The following is a 19,045-nucleotide window of genomic DNA, read 5'->3' on the forward strand; positions in this document are numbered from 1 at the left end:
GCCACACTCCCTACACCAGCAGCAAGGGAGAGCGCAGTCACAAACACTGCATTTTCTGCTTTATAGGAGTTCCCTAACTTGAGTAATTTTTTTATTCTGACCTTCCTTCCCCGAGTCAGCTTCTCTGGCCAGAATCTGCCAGCAGCATGGCTTGAAGGAGCTGTTTCATACTGCAGATCACCAGTACCTGCTAGGTCACTGACATATGTAGGTAGTGATTTATAACTGTGGCTGTCTGCAGAGGTCAGATGGGATTACAGGTATTTCCTGGTATAACTCTGCAATTTCCTTTGCGCATGATTTATTTGGAAAAGTTTTTGGCTGAGTAGCTACCCTGAAGTTTGTAGCCGGTATAGAAATGTACACCATTTTTATGTATTTGTACCTAGGTGTTTGGGCATGGTCAAAATACCAGTATCAAGGGAATGTGCATTGCACAGTTAACACACAGCTAGGATGAATCATCCTAGAACCTGGAGTTCCCACGTGCTTATCCAGGGCAGCGATAAGTGTTCTTTACACAGATCAATACAAAAAATCATGTAAAATAGGCTTTTGGAACACATTAATTAGATGTTCCTGTGAAAATGAGAATTTTAAGCAGCCACTAGCAGAGCAGTGCCTGGCTTCTATCTCCTGCTGCTAGAAAAGCCTGCGATGCTTTGCTCTGAGTGGGAGACTTGAGGGGTGACATGAACTTAATCTACAGTCGCTGTCATCTGCCCTGAGGCAGTCAAGTATTGATTCTATTTTTATGTGTTTCCATTTACTTTAGGAGTTGCAGGAGCTGGGCGGCTCTTCTCTCAGGATGTGATCAAAGCAATGGCCTCTATCAATGAGCGACCCATAATATTTGCACTAAGTAACCCTACAGTGAAAGCAGAATGCACAGCAGAGGAAGCATATACATTAACAGAGGTATGTAATGTTTAGAAATGTTGACCTATTCGCACTTAGTGATAGAACTGTTTACTGAGTGTGAGAATGCAAGAACTCGGATTATTTTATTATTACTTGGACTTGCTGACATAATAATACAGATCTTTCCTGTCTTCTGGCAAAAGTAAATCGAGGCGATTTGAAAAGAAGTCTTGATTTTTAAATAACAACATTTTGCAAAGCTTAAAATAGCCTAAATCTTATTACTTTTTAAAAGAATGACCACTAGGTACTGTTCCATAGCTTTGACCAGTTAACTGTTTCCCACCAGGCTTTTTAATTATTTTGGTTTTTAAAGAAACATGTTAACATTGTAACAGATACTAGGTGCAACCTTTAAAAGGTAAGGGCTGCCACGTTGTGAGTCAAGTCCGTAAAGCAGGTTAAGTCCTTGCATCAATCCAGGAATTCTGCTTTGCACTCAGTCACTTCCTAGTGTCTGCAGGTCAGAACTCGTATCATTAACAGTGACCTGTGAAGACCTGTGCTTCCAGTCCAGGAGTCTGTGGTGGCCCTCTGTCCTCGTGTTCCCCTCTCGCAACGTCTGTGTGTCGTACGCTGGCACCACCAAACGTTGAAATGAGTGAACCAAGAATAAACACACCTCGTCCAGCACTCTTACCTCAAAGCCATTACACTGTGGGGTGCTGGGGGGGGCTTGGAAGTTGGGGTTTTGGGGTGTTTTTTTAATAACACTATCACCAGTGCATCCAGACCTTGGCCTCTAATGAAGCAAGTCTTTTATCCTTCTGCACAACTTTTTATATAAAACTAATCATCTTTGAAGAGAGCCTGAGGGGAAGGAGGTGGGGGCAAGGGAGCATCGGGCAGACAGAGCACTAGCTTTAACACTTTGAACTGGTTGGTACTGCCTTTCCTTTACATCATAGGCTCCAGCTTGCTGTGATCTCTCCCCTGTCCACAGGGCCTGCCTGCAGACTTCAGGGGTGGGGCTTGTGAAAAGACTTCATTTTTTCTCTTTTCTCTCCTTTTCTTCCCCTCCTTTTCTTCCCCTCCTTTTCTTCCCCTCCTTTTCTTCCCCTCCTTTTCTTCCCCTCCTTTTCTTCCCCTCCTTTTCTTCCCCTCCTTTTCTTCCCCTCCTTTTCTTCCCCTCCTTTTCTTCCCCTCCTTTTCTTCCCCTCCTTTTCTTCCCCTCCTTTTCTTCCCCTCCTTTTCTTCCCCTCCTTTTCTTCCCCTCCTTTTCTTCCCCTCCTTTTCTTCCCCTCCTTTTCTTCCCCTCCTTTTCTTCCCCTCCTTTTCTTCCCCTCCTTTTCTTCCCCTCCTTTTCTTCCCCTCCTTTTCTTCCCCTCCTTTTCTTCCCCTCCTTTTCTTCCCCTCCTTTTCTTCCCCTCCTTTTCTTCCCCTCCTTTTCTTCCCCTCCTTTTCTTCCCCTCCTTTTCTCTTTATACAGTCCCAAATCAAGTGACTCATATGTGAAAATGAGTGGGTGGAGATCTTTCCTCGTTTCTTGATGCAGAACTATGAACTCCTTCCCTCCACTGTTAGTGTGGCTCAGTTTCCAGCATTACAACCTCAAGCGGTGTTAGCTTCACACCGGGAAGGGTAGAACTCCATCGTCTCCAGTTGGCATCCAGACTCCCTTCCATGTTACTGGGCCCGTCAGCTCGGAGGGAACTCTTGCTACACAGATTTGCAGGTCCAGAGTGAGCCCTATGCAGGAATATCAGCCTCTGGACAAAATCTAGACCTTAGCTTTTAATAGTAAATGAGAATGCTTTTAAATGAAGGTGGTTTAATATCTCTCGGGTGTCTTGCATTAGCCAGAATAGCGACTTGGGCAGTGTTTCAGTATATAAAATTAAATTCCAATATCTTGGATAGAAAGTAAACAAGAGTTAGTTATACAGCCAAGCCTTTAGCTGGCATAAATAAATGTAAAAACTGCTGGCATCTCTGATGGCTGAAGGAGGCCAGCAGCACTTTTAGAGAGAGAATCAGCCTAATTTTCGCTTGTGCTTTTTATAGAATATCAACAGAGCAGCAGATGTTTTAAGGGAAGAGGCTCACGTGTTCCCCATGGCTGTGTGTTGAGTCCCAAGGAGTTGGACTTCAGGGTAGTTGTCGCTATCAGATGCAGAAGCAAGACAGTGGTGATTAGATTCAGGGGTGGTAACATGTCTTCACTGAAGTAGATGTGTGAGCATAGTGCTATTTAAAAAGTTTGTGCCAAATGGAGAGAGGATCTTTGGTTTTTTCCTGTATTTGATCCATATGTCCTTTTATTCATGATTTTCCATAAGTTATTATTTATAGACATGGGTTATTTGGACAATTAAATATTCCTGGTCAGTAAATGAATGGGTGTAATTTTGTTCCAGTCCTTATTAATAAATTTTGTAATGTTTCTGGCTCTTTAGACTTTTCTCCATATCTAATGTTTGTTTTCATAATGCTCTTTAGTTCTCTGAAATGTACTCAGTTTACCCATAGTTTGCCCTTCAAAATGTATAATATTTTTCCCTTCAAGATACAGTAATTACCCAGAAAATCCTCTCCGACTTTACTTACTTTGTCGTTTAACTAACAAAGTTTGTCAGGCAATTAGGGATCAGAGCTCTCAGCCCCACGTGTCTCCTGGCCTCGGGAACAGCCTAATCCTGGCTGGTGTGAAATCTTAGGCTAAACTAGGAAGTCAGTAAGGAAACACAGATATCATCACTAACCTTTTATTCCTTATTCTTCTTCCACTAGATGGCACCTGTAAAAGTCTGACGATGCTTTAGTGCCCTCTGCCACTGTGTATTGTGTGGGCTGTTGTTGTGTTTTAATTTTCATTGTCTTTTGGTCCTGTCCTGAAATGCATCCATATGTTTTCCTGCCTACACAAAAAGGCTATTGTCGTGGGTATGGCCTAACTTTCATAGTTCCTGAGTCTTTAGCTTCTTTGGTAATTTGTTCTCAAACGTAGTGGTCCTGAGGAGCCTTAAATATTTTAAAGTAATGCTGTTAAACCTGATACTCAAAAAAGAGTCAAGATTTTTTGCTTACAGGGGTTTTAGTGCTTGAGGAAAGGGTCATTTATCTAGAGGGTGTATTTCACACTCCGAACTCTGGATTTGTTTCAATATTTTGTGCTGATTAAAATCCTTTTCAAAGGAAGGATAAGCAAACTGCATTATTCACTCCTCTCAGAGCTCTCAGCAATAGAAGTATGATACAGCAGTCCCTCCCTTCACCCTCCCACCCATCAGTAAGCAAGTGACCTTTTGTTACTGTACTTCTATTTCGGTCTCCTTTTGGAAGTGGCCATTATTCAGCTGTCTTTGTACAGTCCCTATGGTGGTGGGTTCTGGCTTGTGGCCGTGGTTCCTGATATATGGTTACGGTTGTAATAATGGTTAACACACGAGTACTTTATTTTGTGTGTGAGTAGTTCCTCTAAGTCATTGCTGTCTTAAAGAACAATGAATGATTAAACAAATAGATTGCTTCCATTCCTTGGAAAGCTGAACAATTCAATGGGTACGCTTGCCTCTTTGGTTTGCCAGATGTTTGCTGCAGAAACATTGCATGTTCTGCAGCTGCAGAAACATGCAGATGCTTACTGATTCTTGTATCTCTTCCAGGCCCTACTGGAAAGGGTGGATTTGGTTGTTGTCATTCCAGGATTGTAGAAATTGAGTCAGCAAGGGATTTAAGTACATGCTTGAATCCAGTTGCATTCAGTAGGGCCGTTTGCCTTTTTGCATTTGGCTGTGTGCTCGAGTATCTTCCTGACTCAGTCCTAGAGCTGACTGGGAGCTGTAGGACTCTGGTGTCCCTGTATTTCATAATGACTGTATTGCTCCATACTGTTGGCTCTTTAGAAGCTGCCTGACTGCGATTATTCCTCTGTTCAACAGGGCCGTTGCTTGTTTGCCAGCGGCAGTCCCTTTGAGCTGGTGACTCTGAAAGATGGAAGAACCTTCAAACCAGGCCAAGGAAACAATGCTTATATTTTTCCAGGTAATAAATAAAATTGTCTTCTTTTTAATCTTTAAGACTAGGCTATTAGCACCTCTTCTTGGGTTCCCTTGCTACACTAGGCACAGTTAGTGAAGCAGCTTGAGGAGGTGTTACCAGCATTTAAAGCTGAGAACTCAGTCAGAAGAATGAATGACATAAAATCAGTTAAGGATGGGTGTTAGGCATGTGCAGCTACATAGGCGACATGCACACAGTGAGCTCACCCAACTGGATGTTTCTAAGAAAACAAAAGGGTGTTATTAAAGGCTTTGAAAGCTGCTGCATTGTGGGTTCTTCTGCTTGTTTTGGGGGGAAGGAAAAAATAGGTGTCAATATGCTCCCCTTGAAGTTATGTCTGCACAAGTGAGGGTACAAAAGAAGCACTAGGGATATTTCTCTGCCTTCCCCTTTCTCTCCCTTTCCTCCCTGAGCTGCTAAGCTCCAACCCCTTGTCAAAAGCCACCTATTACAGTAAATGACTAGCACACATGGTAGTAGTTTTGTGAATGTGTGTAGAAAGCTATGGGAAGATTTTTAAAAATAACATTCTAGATGACTCGCAGCTTCTCGGCAGCAGGCTGCATATTTTAAAATTATGTGGCCCTAATTGGCGATAATTTTATTGTAGGCGTGGCTCTCGCTGTGATCCTCAGCAGTGTTCGACATATTAGTGATAAGGTTTTCCTAGAGGCTGCTAAGGTAAGTGTGGAAGCAGAGTAGGCTGTGGCTTCTGACATGATGGTGGATGACGTGATGGGCAATTTCTCAAACCTTGCTGAAACTCTGTGGTTTCCTGTTTGATTTCTGTTGGTTTTATCCCTCCCCCATGGAAAAAAAAATGGATTTTGATCAAACAAAATTGTGAAAAGTATCGGCTTCCACTGCAATTTTAATTTTCTCATCCAGAAACCAAACACCCAAATAGGAAATCCGACCATGTGTAAATTGCCTCCCAGCCTCGCAGGTCTGGCAGCAGGCCTGCCGCCTCCTCCCCGCCCTGCTCTGGGTTCCACAGCTGGCGTTGCGGTCAGGGATGCACGTGGCCCCCAGACTCCCATCCTCTCCTGCCTTTCCACTTTGGAGCAGGAGCACCTACCATATCGGAGTAGCCAGTGATCAGCTGGCCAAACACATGGGCAGTCCTGCAGGCATGTCGTGCTCTTATAAATTCCATGGTTATGGGTAGTTCAGCCTCCAAAAAACCAGGATCTTACTTTGCTAAATGCTTACAAGCAGAATTTTCTGATATGGGCACAGATAGCAGAGTTGATCTTTGAGAATTTTGAGATTTTGACTGCCTTATTCTAGTGCTTTGGGAGCACTCTACTAGTAAGAACACTGCAACTTGTTTCTCTGAGGTGTTTTAGTGTGTTATTGATCCCATTCAGGATGCAGTAAATAGAACTTGTTTGTTTCTCTAACTCAGGCATTGACAGAACAGTTGACCGATGAAGAACTTGCACAAGGAATACTTTATCCTCCGTTGTCTAATATCAGGGAAGTTTCTATTTATATTGCTGTCAAGGTGAGTATGAAGCATAAAAGTGGACTGTACTAAAAGTGGTTTATGTGTACGTTAACCTGCTGAATTGCACAGTATGACCCTTGAACACTAGGTGCTTGGGCACAAAATACCCACTTCTTTGTGCCTTTAATAAGAGACACTTAGAAAACATTTTGAGTTTGTTGGATCCTTCAGTTTGGCAGTGACGATGGGCCAAAATTATGCTCCTTTGATTTCTGAAATTAAGTTTTCAGATCCCTGGTAAGGCATTCAGGAATTGTAAAAAGACTTTGGTGTTTGTTTTTATCCAGTTTGTGAGTCCTAAACTTATTGCAGTGGAAGCATGGATGTTATGCGAATGTAGTAAAAGGCACAAACTGCATGGTGATTTAACTTTTCAGGTTATGGAGTTTTTGTATGCAAACAACATGGCTTTCCATTACCCTGAACCTGCAGACAAGAACCGTTACATTCGATCAAAGGTTTGGACCTACGAATATGAATCCTTCATGCCAGATGTGTATGACTGGCCTGAATCTAAGGTTCACTGATGCATCAGAAGATCGCACTCCTCGGGCAGTATCTTCTACTCTGCAGGGATCCCTTTTTCAGACCAATTTAAATCATGATCTTTGAGTCCTGTAATTTATTTTCGCTCATTTTGTTGTCTTTTTTCCCCTTCTACCCTGTTTTTCGCTTGACGTAGATTTCTTCCCACTCTCCCAAGTACCTGATAAACTGTATGGATGACGGCACCTGTCACAGGAATGAGAGAGTTCTCCAAAATTAATTTAAATAATGACATTGCATTTCTAGCTTAGAGCCGGCACCACACTAAAGAATTCCATTAATGATGGTTTAGCTACGTGCGTTTGATGAACTATAGCTCTCTCATCACTGCTGATTTCCAGAATGATTTATTTCTGCTTTTATTAATCAGTCTTCTAATTGTCCTAGTGTTGTCACACTGCATTATCTGTGACGTCACCAGAGAGCATTTGTCAAAAAAAAAAAAAGCACACCTTAAGACAAATGTAACAATCTAATGGGCTTTCTGTTTTGTCTGATGATTAAAGATGCCCATGTCCAGACTTCCTTGCGGCGTTGGCTGCTCTGTTTCTTTGCATGTGCTTTGAGGAGCAGCATGGTGTGCACATGTGGAATCTGCAGCAATGTTTGTATTTCATGTTTTCATTGTTGTGTGAAATCTGTTATCAGGAAAAATGTGAACTAGTTAAAAATTGTCCTTGGAAAGCCTGAAAATAATATTAATCACTTAATAGCTTTTAAAAACAAAGCTATGCTGTTGCATAATAAATTCTATCACGTAAAGGCAGGATCTGAAGGAATTTACAGAAATATTTTAGAGATTTTACAAGGAGATTTTCCGCAGTGACTCCAAGGTGGTGCACCAAAGGATTTTTGTTTAATTTGTTAATTTTTTCAAGGTTCTGTTTCTTCTAAGCTCAATTGTTTTTTCCCTTACCCACCCTTGTTCTCACAAAAAGACTTGTGTGTGATGTTTTCATGACATTGCTGACTCAGAAACTCTTAAGTGGACTCAGTTGCCACATGGAACAAACCCCCCCTCACGCAGCTGATGAAGCTCAAACAAAGTGTTACAGGCAGCTATTGGCACGCACGTTCACAGAAGTTTGACTGAATGTTTCTTGTGGTCTCAGTTCAGTTTGAATACAGGACTCGAAAAATCTAATGCTTAGAAGCTCTAAGTTGATCACTTCATCTTCCTCACTCCGTTTACAGGTTTAATTTGTCAGGGTTTTTGTGTGACAACAAAAATTGCAAGTTGAATTTTTCCTTGCGATGAATAGTACTGCACATTTGATACAGATACCACAATGTGCATTCCTTTTCATTTTGTTCATATCGGGTCCGAGTGCCCTCCATCACTTCGTATTAGCAGGCAAGGACACACAGTGATAGTTACAGTCTGTGACTTCTCTAAATCTAGTCTCTGTAACAAGAACAATGGTATGTCAGGAACAGAAATAAAGATAACGTGCTGTTCCATAATTGCTGCATCAAGGCAAAAAAGGACAAAAATTAAAAAATAGATAGATGTAAAAGGGCTATACTGCCAGACTTGGAGCTGGAATCCAAAGAGATGAAGTAAAGCTTGCATAGCATTTATATTGGAAAATGCAGTCTCCCCAGAACAGGTCCAAAATAGAACAGGGAGAATAGTCTCTGTACCCCCTTGGAGGTGGTCTCTGTCGCTTCCTGCCTAGTACCTGACTTTAAAATTATGTTCATGTATTAGATAAAAAGAACAGTAAACTTTGGGAAGGTTTTACCTCAGTGAGGAAAGAAGACTGATTATATAAACACAGAAAAATAGTGGTGTGGGGAAAAGACCACGTATTCAAACTGTGGTAAAGTGCTGTCTGGTGGGGCTTGAAATGCTACATTGCCAAGTTGGGCGACGTGCGTGGTTTGCAACTTGTATATGTATGTACAAAAAAGACCAACACACACATATGATGTTTTTACGAAGAATGCTTTTTTTCATCTATTTTTGCTATGCCTGGTTTTTATTGTATTTAAATTTGTGATCTTACTGAAAAAATATTTATTTAGTGTACAAATTATTTTTACCTTCTGAAAATTCAACTCTAGCTGAAGCCTGTTGCCGTGTGTCAGCAAAGTTCTGCATCATTGGATTCAAGTATATTGGGAACACACACTTCTTCACTTCTGCCAACATACTAATTAGGCAGACGAGTAACAAAAATATCCCGTGCACTGATCTGGTGTCCTGGCAGAGAATGATCACAGAGGCAGGGCAATCGGTCCGTAAATATAACACTGTCTTACAAAATAAAGATCTGCATCCATCTATTCAGTCTGATTATTTTTTTCAGGCAAGAAGTGCAGTCATGGTTCATAATCAGTGGGCATTAATAGTACTCAGGAAAACCTGGCGCTTGGGAAAATGGCATTACCTGCACGCAGCAGGAGTCTTGCTTTGGGCAAGAGCGGTTTCGGTTCCCAGAGGGAGCTACCACGCAGGAAATTCGCACTGGCTGCTGTCAAGCCGAGGGAAGATGCCTGTTTTGTGAAGTGCAGTCCTTTCCCTTCCTGGCACGGGCTCTCCCTGCTGTCTTTAAGCAGATGCCAAGAGGGATTGTTCAGAACTGGCCAGCAGTGGGATTTTCCCAAGTACAAATGTTCCTGCATAATTCTTCTGGAAATCCCACTGCACAGGTGAGGAAAAAACAGTCTTTAACCGACTCGGAGGCTCCAGTTACAATACAGCCCTGCCCTGACGGGGCTGCAGATGTGTCGGAGCTCTAGCATAGAGAAGGCCTGACTGTGTCTCTCTAACCTGTCCCAGTTACAGCAGCTAAGTGGTACCAGTTAGACTTCATCTATGCACATGCACCCATGGACATTGTTTAATTAGGTTCTGTGGGTCATCTATAGCTTGCAATATAGACATGGTGGAATTTTATCTTTAATGTATAGCCATTGTTTTCCGTTAGCAACAGGTAACGTGTCAGCTCACAAAGTTTTAAGTGCGTTTCACTCTCCCTTTCAGATTTTTCTTTTATAAAATATATAGATTCATCTTCGGTTTTGTGTATTCTTCAGATCTCATTAATCTTTGAATTAATTACAACTGCTAATCTTGCCACTTCGTAAAGAACCACAGTATCCTTTTTCGTATTCTACTTAACCCAATTTTTTTTTTCTATTTGCTGGCTTATTCAAAAGCATTTACCGATCTTTATTCAGAAAATTCTCTTACGCAGTATGCAAAGGGAAAAAGTTGTTACCACGATGCATTTTGTAATGCTACATAGTGTAAGTTAAGCTTAAACTGTTCTTTAAAAAAATCTTATCACCTAAAAGATGACTAGCGTTCTAGCTCTTCACACAGCCCTGGTGACTTTTGCCCTCCGAATGGTATAGAAGTCTGTCTTTCATGTCTCTTCTGTGAGGGTACTATTCTGGATGTACAGAACACTTCTGAGAGGATCAGAAACTCCCACCGAGGTCAGTAGCTTGGTCTTTTCCAGGACTGGTCCAAGACTTGCTTCCCTAAAATCAACAGGAGCAAGGACTGAGCCTCTTGGCAGCAATGTATAGAAATGTCTAGGGGAGGAGAAGAAAGGTAGCCAAGGGAGCGCAGCCTTTTTTTATTAAATGTGTGTGTTCTTGTTCAGAGACCTTACAAAGGTTTGTAAGTTCCTGAAGCGTATGCCCACGTGCCAACAATTGACATGTAGAGGAAGACTATTAAAATGTTGTGTCTGATAGATTTTTAAAACCCAAGTGTGCCTCTTCGCAGACGTTCTTGGTTATGTTTGTGAACAGTGGTGTTTCATGATGTTGTGTTTGTTTTCCAAGCCTAAAATGAAGTGACACTTCACATGCAGATCGGTGTTTAACAGGTTTCCTGTGGTAGGTGCGTGTCTTCGTACTGTTTTTTTTTTCTAACACGCTGTTTTGCAGGAGGGGGTAAAGTAACCCTTTGTCACACTCCTCTGGTAGTAACTGTAAAGATAAATGATACACCCTTTAGTTTTTCATTAGCGGCCCTATTTAGTGACTACTCCTGTAGGAGAGTGGGGATCACTATTGTACAGCTACAACTGTGAATTTTAGTTCAGCTGACTCTGGGCCTAAGTAAATCCAAGTTGTCTTCTTTCATTTGCTCTGGGTCTTCTTGACTTCAAAGCTGCAGACTTGAGCACCTCTGTCATTTGGTTAAAGGTATCTACGAGACTCTCAGATCGGACTGTAAGAACAGTACAGTTTGGACTCCTGTTCTGCCTCAGCTATAAGTGCTATTCCTGATTTTAAGAAAACCACTGTCGTTTTTGGACTCTTTTTAAGATGATGCATACTGCTATCCTGTTTCATAACAGCCGTCCATAATAGGCAGGGACTGGTGTTACATTGAATACTGGAGCAAGGAGAAAATGTAGAGCACAGCTCTAATTGCACCCACTTGACAGCTGAATTTGAGCAATGTAATTCAGTTGCCGCTGGTGAAGGGACATCTAATTCCGTATGGATCTACCTTGACCTACCTACCTACTCCCAAAATACACATTACCGTAGTCTCGGAAAGCCTGCAGATGTTCTGGGTGAACCGCAAGGAAAATTGAGCACGCCTTAGACCTCTGCTTCCTGCCATCGCTTCCCGAATCGCAGCGCTCTGTGAGGATGCAGCTTACTCGTGCCTTCTCCAGAGGAACGTGTGCTAACAGCTAGATGGTACATGGGGAATCCGGTACCCCGTGGCACAGTGGACCATGGCCACAGCTCGTGTAAAAAGCTCTCTCGCATCGGACGTTTTGCTTGCGGTGCAGGAACCCTATGCTGTGCGTTTATATTCCCTGGACACGAAGTGGGCGCTGGATTGAACTGAACTCTCCGAGTACCTTTGACTTATCCATCCTTTAAGTAGTTCCTTTCTCATGAAGGTGGAAATAAAAATACTTTTAGGACTACACAACATAAGAAGATGGCCAGTTTGTCAAGAAATAAAATGTCAAAATAATATACATTTATTTCTTAAACATATCTACCTTACACAAATAAACGTAAGTCTGCTGGACTGCTTGTGAGAACAGTTCTAGCCTAATCTGTCCGGGCTTGACTTTACCTGGCGGGGGTCATTGCTCAGCTGAAACTAAAATTGTATTTAAATGTGAACTGATTGGGGTTTTTTCTCCTTTATAATGTTGTAACTCTATTGAAATGTGTGTTCTGGTCTTCTATTTTCTTAGTAAAATGCATTCCCTTTGCCTAAATGACATTTGATTTTGTTTATTCTGAAAAAATAATGCTTGACCTATACAGAATTGGTACGCAATTGATTAAATCACCGACGTTATTTTTTTCCCTTTTGTCCCTTGCAAATGATCAGCAAACAAAACAGGTACTTAGCTAAAGCAATTAGAATTTTATCTCAAAACTGGTTTCCTGACTGTTGGACAGCCCTTCACAAAGGACCTCTTTAAAAGGTACTTGAGGATCTACATCCATATTTTAACAGAGACAAAAAAACCCAGTCTGGAGCGGCTTTTGCCATCCCAGAATCACAGAATCGTATAGGTTGGAAAAGACCTTTAAGATCATCGAGTCCAACCATAAACCTAACACTGCCAAGCCCACCACTACACCATGTCCCTGAGCACCTCAGCCAAACGGCTTTTAAATACCTCCAGGGATGGGGACTCCACCACTGCCCTGGGCAGCCTCTTCCAGTGCTGGACAACCCTTTCCGTGAAGGAAAATTCCCCAATATCCAGTCTAAACCTCCCCTGGCGCAACTGGAGGCCATTTCCTCTCGTCCCATCACTTGTTACCTGGGAGAAGAGACCGACCCCACCTCTCGACAGCCTCCTTTCAGGTCGTTGTAGAGAGCGAGGAGGTCTCCCCTCAGCCTCCTTTTCTCCAGGCTGAACAAGCCCAGGGCCCTCAGCCGCTCCCCATCAGCCTTGTGCTCCAGACCCTTCCCCAGCTCCGTTGCCCTTCTCTGGACACGCTCCAGCCCCTCAATGTCTCTCTGGGAGCGAGGGGCCCAGCACTGAACACAGCATTCGAGGTGCGGCCTCACCAGTGCCCAGTCCAGGGGCACGGTCACTGCCCTGCTCCTGCTGGCCACACGACTTCTGACACAAGCCAGGATGCCATTGGCCTTCTTGGCCACCTGGGCACACTGCTGGCTCATATTCAGGCGGCTGTCGACCAACACGCCCAGGTCCTTCTCTGCCGGGCAGCTTTCCAGCCACTCTTCCCCAACCTGTAGACCAGGCAGACCAGGGCCCGCTCCAGCCGGCACCGCCGCGGCCCCTCCGCACGCCCGGGCTGCCGCTGCCTCAGGCCCCCGGAGCCGCTGTTGGCCGCCGCCGCCCGCCTTTCCCGGCCTGCCGCGCCGCCTGGGAGGGCGCGGAGGCGGCGGGGCCGGGCCGGGCCGGGCCGGGCCGGGCCGGGCGGTGCAGCGCGGGCTCCGCCTGCCGCCGGCCGGGGGAGGTAGGCCGGGCGGGAAGGGGAGGCCGGGACGGCGGGCCTGTGCGCTACGCGTTTTCTGACTAAACCCGGAACCGTGTCCCCTCGCCGCGGCGTAGCGGCCTCGTCCCCGGCCCTCCCCGGGCTGTTCCCCACAGGCGCTGTCGGGGAGCGGCCGAGGGCCGCGGCCGAGGGGGGTGGAGGCGGCGGGCGAGGCCCGGCGCGGCTGTGAGTGCGGGTGGTCGGGCGGGCGTGAAGTGTTTGAGGAGAGGTGAGACCTCGGCGGGTCTCGGCGTTACGGCTGGCCCCACGTCCCAGCCCACGGACACGAATTCACGGCAAAAGGCCCGAGGCCAGTTCAGCTGAGAAGCTGTTAATCTGCTTTTACACTGAGGAAAAGGAAGCAAAAATGTTTATTTCTGCCTTTTGGGGGGGGTGATGGACGTTTATCCTGCCGCCCCAAGGTCAGGTAATTACATGTTGCACCTTGGTGTGCTTGGGAGGACCCTGCTAGCGCACCAGGGAAGAGGGCTGCTTTCCTTCGGACAGCTGTGGCAGCTCCTTTAAAAGCAACGAAACCTGAGAAATGGTAATTCTTTTGCTTGAAAGGTATCTGAAGCTGTTAAGGCACCTGGAGTTTGAAAATGAGCTGGAAATACATCTGAAAACAAGGTAGGAACTAAGTCTGGAAAGACTAAGGCTGGAGAAAGCACACCCGGTAAGGCGAGGCATCGCCAGAGTTGTGCACGTGGAAGTTCTGCTCCTAGCGCAGCTTTGGGAAGGTTGTCCTGCTCCTACAGACCGGCCAGGCTCCTCATGTGGAGAACATAGCGGATACATAAACAACTGAGGTATAGCAGCTGAATGTATAGATCCTTCTGCTGCAGTAGGTGTCCCGTGATCTGTCACGCAGCCTTCAGGCTACGTAAAGGTTTGGTAGTGTTTAATTTTTCACTTAACACTGATGAGAAGTAAAACATCGATTGCTTTCAAGGATGCCATTGCAAAGGCAAAGTAAATCGGGTCACTCCTGCCTCTTGCAGTCTCTGAAGTTGTTTCGAGGGGAGCAAATCTTTCCCCTCTGCGGTGCTGGGCTGCCCGCTCCTGACATCCAGTAACGGCGTTTAAATGTCAGCAGTGGTTGTTTCGTATTAGTCATTCTGAAAAGGCTTTTAGAGGAAAGCGCATGCAGGAAAATTCAAAGTTTAAATAAAGCAAAGAAGAAAGAATAGTGGGTTTAAAGATCAGAGCATTTCCAACTGGCTAGGACTGTTTCTTTAGGTAGCAAACAAAGGTCACATCTTATGTTTGGGCTGCGTGTTTGCAACCTTCCATCGACATAAAAAGGAAATCTGCTGCTTGTAAATATTGTGTTGTCTGAAATCGTATCCTACTCCAGGGAGGTTTTAGTTTTCTTTTTTAAGGGAGGGGGAATTCAATCCTCACACTAAAGTATGGAGGATGCCTTCATTTAAAGCAAAAATGTTTGTTTCTTTGCCAGCATAAATACATCTGTTCAGCAGCTCAAAACCTCTCTTTCAGGTGGCGTACTGACATATTCAAAATGTCGATGGATATAACTTTCCTCGGCACAGGCTCAGCGTATCCCTCTCCAACAAGAGGAGCGTCGGCATTAGTGCTTCGCAGGGAAGGAGAGTGCTGGCTCTTCGACTGCGGAGAGGGAACTCAAACGCAATTCATGAAGAGCCATCTCAAAGCAGGTTTGTGCTGTTGAAAGGTATTGTGATGAGGGAAGGGGAAAAGCTTCATGAGATCTAAACAAAATACTTTGTCCTCGTGCTCATGGTATTTGAATATGTACTAAACATGCATGAGCATCTGAAGGTGCTGCGTATGGGTGGCAGTTGCTGAACCTGCTGTGCAGTAATCCTTGATTGCCCTTTGGTAAAGAATTGCGTTCGAGAACCGAACTCTCCTGAATTAATTTCTTGGGCTTTGTAATTTCGAACGTGGACCGCAGACCAGCTTTAAACTGGCACAGTTTGTATTCGTCAGAAGACGGCTCTAGACAATACCTGCTGTGAGTCTTCCTGTCAATAAATACTGTGCTTTTGTTTTCAAGTAAAGTTGCATGTATTTGTGGTAACTTTTACATTTTGGCAAATAAAGTAGAAACCAGACTTACCTTCACTCGCGGTGCTTTTGCAGTCTCCAGCGGCAAGAGCAGACTTCTGACTCTGAAGTTATAAAGATGGAATTAGCAATTATAAACAGAAAACCAATCTCCTGCTCCCCCAGAATCTGAAGCTATCAGGGGATTTAATGACCAAGTGAATAGACTAATTTTTACTAAATTTACTGATTTTTACTAAATTGTTCTTAAAATAAAGAGATTCTGTCCTTCCTATTGCCCGTTCCTAACAGATGCTGGAGAAAATGCCTTACTGCAAGGAAGTGGGAACTCAGCTAGCAGAGGAGACTGAGGCAGCCTGATTAAAGTACACATGTCTGTAGAGAAAATTCTGGGCTTTTTTTTAATCTAGCAAGGGCAGGGCCCAGTGCCTGAGAGCCGGAGTGAGACAAACTCAGACACAAAACAAAGCCCAAATCTTTAAGTGCAATTTTTCATCTGTTCAAAACAAACCAGTCAGGAACTGTGGGGTTCTTGCTTTTTAAAAACAAATTCCACTTTATGTTTGTCATTGGTCTACAGATTCCATGTAATGTATGAAAGCACAACCACTTTCCAGCGCTTCTTTGTGTTTTAATATGGCAGATGTCACCAGTCGTTTCTGTTCCATGCTTGTAGCACGTTTTGCTTAGAAGCAACTAAAACTTCTGTCTCGGCAGTCTTTTCGTGACAAATCAAGCCAAAATAAACCTTGTGTGGAAATTTGTCGCTACTGTGGAAAAAAAAAAAACTTTGTGGTTTGGGATTTATTTCTTAAACACTGCTTTTATTTTAATTTCCCTCCTTCCTGATTTCCTACTTCTTGCCAAAAAGTGAGTATTTCTGAGTTGTTAATGGTGTTCATTTGTTTTCCTATCTTTTTCTGGTTTGTTTTTCTTCTCCTGTTGTTCTAATCAATAGGCAGAATTACCAAGATTTTCATAACTCATCTTCATGGTGACCACTTTTTTGGACTTCCTGGCCTGCTGTGTACACTTAGCCTCCAAAGCAGCCCTGACCCAAACAAACCACCTGTGGATATTTATGGGCCATTAGGACTGCGAAACTTCATATGGAGGAGTATGGAGCTCTCCCACTCACAACTTCTCTTTCCCTACACTGTTCATGAACTGGTACCTACACGGGACCAGTGCCCTGCAGAAGAATTTAAAGAGTTTTCTTACTTGGACAGAGATGAGGTGTCTCCCCAGGGAGCACGAGGGAGAATACTCCACCTGGATCCAGTAGAAAACTCTTACTTGCTGGTTGAGGATGAGCAGCTAGTTCTGAAAGCATTTCGCCTATTTCACCGCATTCCTTCCTTTGGCTTTGTGGTGGAAGAGAAGCCCCGGACCGGTAAACTCAATGTACAGAAACTGAAAGACCTTGGTAACTACTTTTGACTTGTTTTTCCTCTTTTTAATTTTTTAAATGCCTAAATGCATGGGTTCAAGCTGAGGAGCGACTCCAATTTTCAGCAAATGTAAGAAAATTGGGTTCACAAGCAGCTGAAATCTTTTTATGACCACTTTTCTAGAGGTTCTAGCAAATTAGAGCTGCTGTATCTCTCCGTAATCCATTTTAATTCAATTTTCCATTTTCTATTAAAGACATTTTAATACTTCATACCAATGCAGCAGTCTGAATTGGTGTGTAACACGAGTGCCAATTAATATTGCAGACCATTCTCATACTGGGAAGAGCAAACAAATTCAAATGTTAAACTTTTAAAAGCACAACGTGGCTTTCAGGGAAATGTATGGCCAGTGTATTTGCATGACTTTATTGACTTTAATATGAAGAATATAGCTTTTCTTCAAACACACTTCCTGCTAATGTTACAAGCTCTTTATTTGTATGAAGTATGTGAAATATCAATTGCTATTTATATTGAGGTTGTATTTTTTCAGTGAGACAGCTCTATATATAGCGTATCTCTTCTTAAGCGACTTTTTTTTTTTAAACCTGACACTCATCATAATACTTAAGGACTCTTTTGCCTTTATTTACCAGGAGTTCGACCAGGCCCTTTGTATGGGAAACTGAAGAATGGAACAGCAATTGTTCTAGAAAACGGAGTAACGATTTCTCCTTCAGACGTCTTAGAAGACCCTATTCCTGGAAGAAAAATTTGCATTTTGGGGGATTGTTCAGGGGTGGTTGGAGATGCGGCCATGAAGCTTTGCTGCGACGCAGATGTACTGATACATGAAGCCACGTTGGACGATACCCAAGAGGAAAAGGCCAGGGAGCATGGTCATAGCACTCCAAAAATGGCATCGGATTTTGCAAAATTGTGTAAAGTTAAGCAACTGGTTTTGACTCACTTCAGTCAGCGGTATAAACCAGCTGCTCAGAGAGGTGAGGGAGATACGGACATCACCGAACTGAAGAGACAGGCAGAGTCAGCGTTAGATGGTCAAGAAGTAACGCTAGCTGAGGATTTTATGACAATAGAAATTCCAATGAAAAAGTAAAAGTAGTGTTAGCGAGCTCTATATGAAGACATAAAGTAGGATGATGTTGGATAGCACTTAAAAATAATGGTAGGGTTTCTGGTATCCAAATCAGTTCTCTTCTGTGGCACACAGAGAACCATTGCAAACCGGAAAGAGTACCAGGTACAGTTAGTGTGGCTTTTGTAAAGCAAGAAAAAAGGATACTCGAACATCTGGGACTTGGAATAAATTCCTAAGTGATGGTTTCGGACACCTGGCCTCCCCAGAAACCGAATACGTAGGCTGGTACAAGCCTTTGCAGCCCAGGGGTTTTCCTTGGACCACAGATTCCTAGAGCAGACCGCTGGATCATTCGGCTTAACGCAGCCCTCAAGAAGGTTTGTGTTCTGCACCAGAATTTAAGATATCTTGCCTGTTTACAAGCTTTTGAATAACATCTATTTCCCGACTTCTATGTAAGAGGACTATTACACTGAAACTAATAAAGCATTTATAACTCTGCTAAGTGTTTGTAACTGGGGGTGTTGCTATGCTCAAGTTGAGGAGCTCTTCTAATTCTCCCTTTGCATATGAAGTTTTCTCATAAATAAATATAGTTTAGCCTTCCTGTCAAAAGTGATTCACTCTTAACAATTTGATTCATTTAAAGCTCTGAAGCGTGAGCCCTAAGTTTGCATACCTGTTCCCTGCATCAGTAAAGTTTTGGAAACACGCTCTGGAAGTCTTTAGGCAGATGACAAACAGTCTTGCCGAAGTGTTCCTCCAAGTGCCTTTTCAAAGACAAATTATCCTGTTAAAAGCATATTTCTCTGTAGAAATACCCCTACGGGAGGAATTTCACCTACGTATAGCTCGGTCTGTTTCTGCAGTGACTTTATTCTTTCAGTTAAGGGACGTGTAGACCAACTGTATCTCCTTTTCTTCCCACCTCAAAACAAACTAGAAGTTGGAGTTTCCCAAATGTTAGCGCAATTTTCTGGTCAAAAGTAAAGTCAGTGTTTTTGAAAAATCTACCCTAAGTATGTTTCCCCTAGCGTGGATTCCTGAAAGCTGAAACACTTC

At 43.5% G+C, this 19,045-nt stretch overlaps 2 protein-coding genes and 1 long non-coding RNA gene across 8 annotated transcripts in view; all 3 read left to right on the forward strand.

Moving 5' to 3' along the window:
• Positions 1–8,554, forward strand: part of ME2 (malic enzyme 2) — a 33,438-nt gene extending 24,884 nt beyond the window's left edge. For 2 of the 3 annotated variants that reach the window (XM_075489033.1, XM_075489032.1), the window contains exons 12-16: positions 776–918; positions 4,803–4,905; positions 5,534–5,604; positions 6,332–6,430; positions 6,811–8,554. In XM_075489033.1, coding sequence (XP_075345148.1) covers positions 776–918; positions 4,803–4,905; positions 5,534–5,604; positions 6,332–6,430; positions 6,811–6,960 — 566 coding nt within the window. In that variant the 3' untranslated portion in view covers positions 6,961–8,554. The remainder of the gene's footprint in view (positions 1–775; positions 919–4,802; positions 4,906–5,533; positions 5,605–6,331; positions 6,431–6,810) is intronic. The other variant, XR_012773556.1, reaches the window with a different exon arrangement.
• An 8-nt stretch (positions 8,555–8,562) lies between these two features.
• Positions 8,563–12,186, forward strand: LOC142402998 (uncharacterized). The gene is made up of 2 exons (XR_012773557.1): positions 8,563–9,634; positions 9,969–12,186. It is a non-coding gene; the product is annotated as an uncharacterized LOC142402998 (long non-coding RNA).
• Positions 12,187–13,246: 1,060 nt separating this feature from the next.
• On the forward strand, positions 13,247–18,421 carry ELAC1 (elaC ribonuclease Z 1). 4 transcript variants are annotated; one of them, XM_075489094.1, is made up of 5 exons: positions 13,247–13,417; positions 14,003–14,244; positions 14,936–15,114; positions 16,446–16,913; positions 17,538–18,421. In XM_075489094.1, the coding sequence occupies exons 3-5, from the start codon at positions 14,958–14,960 to the stop codon at positions 17,999–18,001; spliced, it is 1,089 nt and encodes a 362-aa protein (XP_075345209.1). In that variant the 5' UTR covers positions 13,247–13,417; positions 14,003–14,244; positions 14,936–14,957; the 3' UTR covers positions 18,002–18,421. The 4 variants fall into 4 exon arrangements, with proteins under 4 accessions (XP_075345209.1, XP_075345207.1, XP_075345208.1 ...); XM_075489092.1 differs by lacking the exon at positions 13,247–13,417 and adding an exon at positions 13,431–13,862; XM_075489093.1 differs by lacking the exon at positions 13,247–13,417 and adding an exon at positions 13,431–13,857.
• The last annotated feature ends 624 nt before the right edge of the window (positions 18,422–19,045 follow it).

This window comes from Mycteria americana, assembly GCF_035582795.1.
Source record: "Mycteria americana isolate JAX WOST 10 ecotype Jacksonville Zoo and Gardens chromosome Z unlocalized genomic scaffold, USCA_MyAme_1.0 Scaffold_30, whole genome shotgun sequence".
Lineage (NCBI taxonomy): Eukaryota > Metazoa > Chordata > Aves > Ciconiiformes > Ciconiidae > Mycteria > Mycteria americana.

Excerpts from the sequence above, each read along its gene's own strand:
- ELAC1 (XM_075489094.1), top strand. The coding sequence starts at position 14,958 with ATGTCGATGGATATAACTTTCCTCGGCACAGGCTCAGCGTATCCCTCT. Across the intron at positions 15,115-16,445 it reads GAAGAGCCATCTCAAAGCAG|GCAGAATTACCAAGATTTTC; the intron begins GTTTGTGCTGTT and ends TCTAATCAATAG. Across the intron at positions 16,914-17,537 it reads ACAGAAACTGAAAGACCTTG|GAGTTCGACCAGGCCCTTTG; the intron begins GTAACTACTTTT and ends TTTATTTACCAG.